Genomic DNA, 9,874 nt, shown 5'->3' on the forward strand with positions numbered 1-9,874 from the left:
AGTTTTGTTGGATATATCCGGATTTTAGCAAATCCGTATGACGTGTATTTTTTTACTTTTGTACTTTCATTTTTGCCGTTTACGTATCATTAAGAAAACATTTTCAGAGCGTTTGATCCTTTGTTTAAGATGCCACATTTCAAGTGTTAACGTTGAGAATTGTTAGGCATCAGTTGCAGAATATTCATCTCAGAGGAATGCAATGTAGGCCTAACAGTATCCTTCAGTACCGATCAATAAATCTGAGTATCTCGAAAAATTCACGCCTCTCCATCAGATCGCAAATAATCACAGAAAGAATCAGGTCCGCATTTATCAGGCAGGTTACATATAGCACCATATAAACATTCAGTCGGTGACCAATTTACCAACACAGACGCAACGTACATCGTAGTAAGAGGATTTACCTATTGTGCACTTTGTATAGTGTATCGTTGTATGATGTACATATGTAGCTCCAAATGCCAGTCATCAGATGAATATTTTCAGAATTTTGGCTTTTAGGTTTTTTTTAGGTAATTGCTATTTTTTATCCACATGATGTACCTTAAAATGATGTCCAGTATGTTGTGTGCGATTCTTATTATGCTTGACATTATGATAACTGTCACTCCAAAGCCAACTGACCTTCCACTTCTAATTCTGATTTCCATGGATGGTTTCCGACATGACTATCTAAATCAAACGGTGTTCAACAAATCAGACATTTCCAATTTTCAACATTTCATTGATCATGGTGTGAGAGCAAGTCATGTTCGAAATGTATTTCCATCGGTCACTTTTCCAAACCACATGTCAATTTTGACTGGTCAATATGCGGAAGAGCATGATGTTGTCCATAATGATTTTTATGACCCATATCTGAATGATACATTTCATATGCATAATTTTTATCAGAATTTCCAATCCAAATGGTTTGACAATGGAGCTGAACCTATATGGGTGACAAACCAAAAAGGAGGGAGGGGACGAAATAGTGGATCTGTTCTGTGGCCAGGAGGAATAGCACCGGTGAAGTGTATTGAACCAAGAATAATACCCCGTGCAACACTGTACAACTTGTCTGATTCAATTTCATATCAACGTAGAATTGATGTACTAATGGATTGGTTTACTGATAAGGAATTTAATGCAATTAATTTTGGCATGTTATATTTTGAGGAGCCTGACCTTTCAGGTCATCATCATGGACCACTGTCAAAGGAAGTTCAAGAGGAAATCAAACGGCTAGACAAAGCACTTGGATATCTGAGAGAACAGTTAAACAAAACTGGTCTTTCAGACAGAATGAATATAATCATCACTGCAGATCATGGAATGAATCAATTTGAGAACAAAATTGTAAATTTGGATGAGATACTTGATCCCACTTGGTACACAACTCCTTCAAACTTCAAACACCATCTTGTTCCAATGGTCATTCCTACTAAAGGTCAGCTCTCCATTTGATTCTTGTCTTTAAATCACAATTGGTCGTTTTCTTGTAAATGTAGGGAGCAAATTATATGTTAGTACCTAGTACATGTTTATAATCAATTTTAAATTGCATTCCTATGCAGGATGGGACATTATGCTCCTATTTATGTTTTCCTTTCAGCAGAATTTAACAGAAAAATGATTGTGATATGCAGATTATATGTAAATTATATTTTAACATTTCTTTTTGACATTTCTGTTGATATTAAGTATTAAATATTAAATTGTTTATACACATAGATTTTTACATAATAATGAAATATATTGAAACACACAAAACCATACAGTAAATATTATATATATGTCAATATTTGACTTTCTTTCTAACATAGGACATGAAATGCATGTTTCTGCTGCCTTATTTGGAGAAGATGGCAAAGGGAAGGAACACCAAGGATTCTCTGCTTGGTGGAGAAACAGCACAGAGATGAAGAATCGCTACTTCAGCAAAAGTCGACGAATAATGGAAATCATATTGGAGGCTAAAAAGGGATGGATTATTGTTAATAACTCCACAAAAGGCCCATATGTCAGTGAGTAATTCTACTTTTAGATGAAATATCTTCATTTAAGTCTATTAAAACCACCCCTTTATTAATTACTGGGCAAAACTAATTTACTGGGGCTGCTTGTGTTACAGAGGGAAATCACGGCTACAATCCAGAGACTGTATCTGATATGTGGCCATTTTTCATTGCTATGGGGCCAGCGTTTCAGAAGGGACTGTATGTACCTGCCTTTGATATGGTTGATATCTACCCTCTGATGTGTCACATTCTGGGTCTAGTACCAGCACAAAACAGAGGCAACCTTGACCATGTTAAAGCAATTCTGAAAAATCCACCAGTCTGGTACAAGACTCTAGAAACCACAGCTGTAACATGTGAGTATTCTGTAAAATGTTTATGCTAAAAATGTTTATCATAGCCCTATACTCAAAGCACACTACTTTTAGAATACCTTATTTGACCCTATAAGCCTTAGGTGCTTAAAAATTTGAAGCAAATAAGGGGGCACTTGATAGAAAACAAAATTGGACTAACCTTTCACATAATTATTCTACAAAGTAAGCCATAAATCTATTTGCAAAAAAATCAGTAAGGAAACCAAAAGTTTTGATATAGTAGTCTGCATTCAATTCGAAGTATATAAAATTGACGCTCAAAAAGGCAGAGGGGCACCTATAGGGATGGGGGTGGTTATTTGGTCTATTACGGTATTATTAATTATTACTTCACAGTAAAATAAGAACTGCGCAATAACATTTGTCTTCTTCATGGTAAAGCTGTATTTGTATTTCCTGTTGAACAGTCATTGTGGTGGTGATTCTAGCTGCACTGGTTGGTGGGATATTTGGGATCGCTGCTGTACGTCAGAGTCACATATCCAGGAGGAAACTATTGTTTCAGAACAGAAGAAGGCTAGATTTGTCACCTATCCGATCTCTACCAGAAACTGATTCCATGCTGCGCTCTGATGACGAAGATGAATTTGAGGGGCTATAGTTGTTTTAAATTTTATGATACCCCTGTACGAAGTTAGAGGGAATCAGCTTGTTTGGCTGTCTGTGTGTAGAATTTTATTTTCAGGGCAGCTCATCCTAAACCATTTGGTCAATTTCAATATTCATAGACAGCAATATTGTGGACGATGTGTAGATGTGCAAGAAGGCTTTATTTTTCCAAACTTTTGGTTGGTATGGTAACCAGGTCACTACACACAGATTTTGTAAAATGGCCAATGATTTATTAGCTTTTTAGGTCATCTGACCCGAAGGGTCAGGATGAACTATAGTCATCATGCACTGTCCGTCGGCGTCCACCGTGTGCCGTGCGTAAACTTTTCATTGAAACGACTTCTTCTCAATAACAGTATGGCCTAAAGTACTCATATTTGGCCTGTAGCATGCTGGGATGAAGAGCTACCATAATTGTGAAAATGAATGACCTTGACCTACTTTTAAGGTCACAGGGGTCAAATAGGTTGAAATCTTTGAACGACTTCTTCTCAATAACCATAAGGCCCAGAGTACTCATATTTAGTCTGTAGCATGCTGGGAAGGAGAGCTACCATAGTTGTGAAAATTAATGACCTTGGCCTACTTTCAAGGTCAAAGGGTTAAAAAGGTTAAAATCTTTGAACGGCTTCTTCTCAATAACCATAAGGCCCAGAGTACTCATATTTGGCCTGTAGCATGCCGGGATTAAGGGCTACCAAAATTGTGAAAATAAATGACCTTGACCTACTTTCAAGGTCACAAGGGTCAAATAGGCTGAAATCTTTGAACAACTTTTCTTCAATAACCATAAGGCCCAGAGTACTTATATTTGGTCTGTAGCATGCTGGGATAAGGAGCTACCAAAGTTATGAAAATGAATGACCTTGACCTACTTTCATGGTCACAGGGGTCAAATAAGCTAAAATCTTAGAAGGACTTCTTCTAAGTAAAAGGTCCAGGATGCTTATATTTGGCCTATGGTATGCTGTGATAAAGGGTGGCTAAGGGTGTGAAAATGAATTACCTTGACTTATTTTCTAGGTCACAGGGGTCAAATAGCCTAAAGTCTTTGAATGACTTCTTCTAACTAACAAAAAGGTTCAGGATACTCATATTTGGCCTATGGCATGCTGGGATGAAGGGTTACCAAAGATGTTGAAATGAATGACCTTGACCTTCTTTCAAGGTCAGGGGTCAATTAGGCTAATATCTTTTTAGTTTTTCTTTAAACTAGCTGAAAGGCCCAGGGTATTCATCTTTAGCTAATAGCATGCTGAGATAAAGGGCTACCAAAGTTGTGAAAATGAATGACCTTGACCAATTATCAAGGTCAGGGGGGGTCAAATATTCTAAAATCTTGAATTTTGAACTTCTTCTCAAATTCTGTCAGTGTGATTTAGCTGATACTTACATGAAATGATCCTTGTCATGGTCCTGACCAAGTGTTTTTCCAAGATGGCCACCACTCCTGCCATCTTGAAAATATATTTTGAACTTATTCTCAAGTTCAACCAGTGCAATTTTGCTGGACCTTGTCTGAATAATTTTAAGGATACTGACATTGTCCCAACAAAGTGTTGTTATTTTTCAGGTTGACCCTAAAACCAAGATGGCCACCATAGCTGCCATCTTGAAAACACATTTTGAACTTAAAACTTTAAAGTTCTACCCATGCAGTTTGACTGAAACTTGCATGAAATGATCTTTACATGGTCATGACCAAGTGTTTTTATTTTTTAACCAAGACACCATATCTAATTAATTTTCTATACAGCTTTCGCCAAGGTAGTCAGATGACTGTTAAGGCCCTTGGGCCTCTTGTTGATTAATTTTGTTCAAACTTGGTCAATTAGTGTAACATATGGATCACATGCTTCAATAAAAATCACCTTGGATACATAATGGGGGTACAATGGGGTTGTATGGTCTGAAATAAAAGCCATTTTGATTAGTCATTGATTTACAGTTCTAGTAAGAACTGGTTTGTGGTAATGAAGTAATTAAAGATGTGGAATCTATACATTAATTCATTTTTGTTACAGTTATGTTGCCTCTGAGATAGTCCTGGTTCTGGTTATCTGACCCTCTATAAATATTGCACCCTCAACAGAGTCTTAACCTTTTAAACTATATCCCAGGATCTTTGAGTGACAAGTTCTGGTTTTCAAAACTCAGTGTCTGATTCACATATCAAGGATGATAAAAGGTTTGTTTTTATGTTGTTGGTTTGGTTGTTGATTGTTTAAGATATTTGCTCATAAATCATTCCTTTTGTATTATTCTAGATACTACTTTAACAGTTTTATAATCACAGTTCATGTTTGTTATATCACCATCTTGGTGATATTCTCAAATCCTGGAAAGACTAAATAGCCTGTCAATATGAGACTTTATATTTGGGAATCTACATGCATTAAACCATATACTCAAAGTATACATATATCTGTATATAGTAAGTAATATGTATTTGTATATAAACAGTGTTATCTGCCATTTGGATGGCTTAGTAAGGTTTGTACAAAAATGATTTTCATGTTATTTTGACAGCTTTTATTTGTTGGCTGTTTACAGATAGCTAAGGGAAAGCATACTGCTTGTATAAAAACAGTGAGTGAGTGAGAATTTTAGATTGGGAGGTATGGAGTGGTGTAGCTGCAATATTGTAGCTCAAAAGACTTTTTGACAGAAAATGGTATCGTCTTTAGAGCTACAATTGGTGCCTATTACTGCTAATGGAGCAAAGTAATGATTATGCAAACCATTATAAAACGTTTGTTTGCATTTTTATCGTACTTGTTTGATATCGCTTACCTACTAGGCAATAAAACTGAACCACATAAAATATCAAATTCTCATCGAGGCATTATTTTTTTTACATAATACATATACGGCAAATCCACAAATTGTGAATTTGACGTCTTGTGAGCGGTACGGTAGATATTAAGAATGGTAGTTATGCTTGTTTTGGACAAAAATAATATGTAAATGCATGTATACGCATAAAATAATTTGAAACCTACAAAAAAAGTATAGAAAACTATGCCCGAGTGATTTTCGGAGGCAGTGCTCCACTACGACACATAGGGACCAATTCGTACCCTGCCGAAAGGTATAGTAGGCCGGGTATGTATATTCGTTCTAGGAGTGGTGGTGTGGGACGTTTATGCTTACCTGTGGAAACCTTATACATGTATGTATACTATTGTCATTCTGTGATGAAATACTTTGACTATCCCTTTATATTGTCTAGACACCACTGGATTTAGGTATCCAGCCAATATGGTCTAAATTCCACTATCCCTTTATATTGTCTAGACACCACTGGATTTAGGTATCCAGCCAGTATGGTCTAAATTCCACTATCCCTTTATATTGTCTAGACACCACTGGATTTAGGTATCCAGCCAATACGGTCTAAATTCCACTATCCCTTTATATTGTCTAGACACCACTGGATTTAGGTATCCAGCCAATACGGTCTAAATTCCACTATCCCTTTATATTGTCTAGACACCACTGGATTTAGGTATCCAGCCAATATGGTCTATATTCCACTATCCCTTTATATTGTCTAGACACCACTGGATTTAGGTATCCAGCCAATACGGTCTATATTCCACTATCCATTTATATTGTCTAGACACCACTGGATTTAGGTATCCAGCCAATACGGTCTAAATTCCACTATCCCTTTATATTGTCTAGACACCACTGGATTTAGGTATCCAGCCAATATGGTCTATATTCCACTATCCCTTTATATTGTCTAGACACCACTGGATTTAGGTATCCAGCCAATACGGTCTAAATTCCACTATCCCTTTATATTGTCTAGACACCACTGGATTTAGGTATCCAGCCAATATGGTCTAAATTCCACAACCTGAGCTAGAAAAATATACTCTGTTAGCTTTGTGTATGTAACATGTTTACTAACCACACTGACTTCTGTTGCATAGACACACACTTTACTGTCACATAAGATATAGACACAAAACTTCACTGTCACAAAATCTACAACCGTTGGTACCAAAATGACAATTACAAAACCATCATACAGCTATTTACTTACAAAAACTTCTACATATACATAGCTGTTACAAAGTTTACAAACCTATATGTTTCTGTCACAAGATATGTGTAAAAACTTCTATACAGACCTGCATATACCGGTAGCTACATACACAGGCTTAATGTATCGTTCATTGCTGCTGTTTCTGATATAAACCAAACCTCACCCTCTTCTTATTGGGGTTTGGCTAAAAGTAAAATAAAATTTATAGGTAATTTGTTATAATTATATATATATATAAATATATATATAAAGAAAACCGCCGGATCTATCAAATCTGTTTATTAGCAATGTCATGGTTAAGCTTGAAATATTAATTGGATTAATCCTTGAAACAATTCTAGAACATTGCAACAATATTTGTTTCAGTACATACGTTTTTACTACAATCAAATTCAATCCTGATACCTCTGATATTCATTTCCAATTTACTGTAACATTCAGTTGTGGATTAAACCCTTTACTAAAAGTAAAGGCAACTTTTATCTATATTCTACAGAGATTTAATGTGTCAATATTGATTATTTTACATTTAATTACTTTTATCTACGCACATTCATTTACAATTGGATGATAAGTTTCCAACTTCATTAGCAGCACTAATGATCTGTACAACAATAATAATTCTATATGTATTCTATGTAAATGAGAAATATAAGAATCTGTCTCTCTATCTATGTACATGCATTGTAATGTGGTATATTCTATGTGTAATATTTGTGATATTTAACTAAATTTGTTAGATATAACATACAATGCATTTGTACCTAGCTTGAAGTTCTCACGTCAATATTGTTAATGGAAGTCAAAGATACAGGGGGAGAATTCATGGGAACCACATAAAATGTGTGTTAAGATGAGTTTCTTTTTAGACTGTCAATTAGACCACATATAGAGCTTTACATTCTGTCAATAATATATTGCATGAATTTATAAAAATACCCCTATATAATATATATGTTTTTTATATAGTATATAGTTTTTTGGGTTTTTTTTTTATAAATATATTTATGTTATATATTATTGACAGAACGTCAAGCTAGACCATGGGTGCTTTTTAGGTCAAAGTGCTCTTTTGGGTCAAATAAATGTAGTGTAGGAGATATCTTATAGCAAAAGGATCATAAGACTTCCATGAAATTTATAATTGGCGTCGTTTTCTCTGAAAAGTATGACTTATGCTCACAGACGTCTGATTAATTCCTATATGTAAGGCCAAATAATCCTGTTATATGCTCATTCAGAAGAACTAGAAATCCATCTATTAATCTCTCTGAAAACGATGTTATTTACATAGTATGAATGTATACATGTACATAATTAGATAGTACCAGTAATATCATAAGTAGATGGTAAAAAGTACCCTGTAGGAGTCTGTAATTAGGTCTACTAAAAGTATATATGACCACAGCTTGTCTGATAACATACAATATTTACCAGCAGAATCATGATGGTTATACACTTAGTATTCCTTATACCCATGTACCTGTAGTACCTGTACTGATTAAATGTGTGCAAGATGAAGACATACCATACCTTGTAAAATTTCTTTATGTATTCAGTACTACTTCTGCTTCTAATAATTTCTTGTACCAGTCAAAAGGTTTAGATAATCTGACACATTACCACTAGCCCTTGACCATGAGTAGCGAGTTTGAAATCCGTGTGGGGCAGTTGCCATGTCAGGTGTTGACAATAGGTTGGTGGCTTTTCTCTACCTCCTAAACCTGGCACATTCTTAAATGGCCCCGACGGTTAATAGAAAGTAAAACCTTTTCAAGCGTATATATACTCTTATGTCACCTATTACATCAAGGTTAAAGGTTAAATAGAAGTGAAAGGTTAAATAGAAGTGAAATCTATATTATTTGTTTATCCAGTCCATGAGATGTTTTTTACAAAACTTATAAAATTCAATTCAATTAAACAAAGAGTCACTGAACAACTGTAAAGGTTATTGGCTCAACGGTCAAACTTGTGTATCATTTTGCTAATGCTATTTCAATTAAACAAATGCAGCCACAGTTGCTGAGTTTTTAAGATTACCGACATATTACCACAGGCCATCCACCTCTGGGTTGCAAGTTGGAACCCCATGTGGGGCAGTTGCCAGGTACTGACTGCTTGTCAGTGATTTCTCTCCAAGTACTCCGGCTTTCCCCCCACTAACAAACATGGAACATCCTTATATGACCCTGGCTGTTAATAGGATGTAAAGCTAATAAAACCAAACCACCAATTAAACTAAGAGCTAATTAATCTGGAGTCAAGGGAACTGGGTTCAAGGTCAAGGTCATTTTTCATCCTTTTCTACAATGATTCCCCCCCCCCCCCCCTTTTAAATCAAGCAAGGAGTAAACTAACCAGAGTTCGATCTGGTACTGATATTATATTTCTATGTGAGGAAGGAAAGACTATATTATACATCTTCTGTAGTTGTAGAATTATTGGTTGAATGACCTTAGTTATGGTTTGGTGAAAATGCAATGATTCTTAATGAAACTGCTATTTTTTTATAATCACATATGATTTGACTTTTACATATAGTACATTTGTATTAAATATATATGTACAATTTTTATTGTAAAAGATTTGTTGTCACAAATAAATCTGTTCTATAATCCAAACTTTCCACTTCATTTTTAAAGCACAAGTAGAATCAGAAATCTTCCTAGTTAAAAGACTAGGATTGTCATTGTAGAACCAACTACTGTGAAATCATTTATTTTCGTTGGGCTCAATTTTCGTGGATTCTAAAATTTTACAATTTCGTTGGCACTTAAATTCGTGGAGAAGACCTTACACATTACCGTTAAAATACACAGTCG

General features: G+C 35.2%; 1 protein-coding gene across 1 annotated transcript; it reads left to right on the forward strand.

Annotated features, from left to right (window-relative positions):
• The first annotated feature begins 90 nt into the window (after window positions 1-90).
• LOC138336180 (bis(5'-adenosyl)-triphosphatase enpp4-like) lies at window positions 91-9,673 on the forward strand. The gene is made up of 4 exons (XM_069285528.1): window positions 91-1,432; window positions 1,809-2,009; window positions 2,117-2,359; window positions 2,788-9,673. The coding sequence occupies exons 1-4, from the start codon at window positions 538-540 to the stop codon at window positions 2,979-2,981; spliced, it is 1,533 nt and encodes a 510-aa protein (XP_069141629.1). The 5' UTR covers window positions 91-537; the 3' UTR covers window positions 2,982-9,673.
• The last annotated feature ends 201 nt before the right edge of the window (window positions 9,674-9,874 follow it).

This window comes from Argopecten irradians, chromosome 1 (assembly GCF_041381155.1).
Source record: "Argopecten irradians isolate NY chromosome 1, Ai_NY, whole genome shotgun sequence".
NCBI lineage: Eukaryota > Metazoa > Mollusca > Bivalvia > Pectinida > Pectinidae > Argopecten > Argopecten irradians.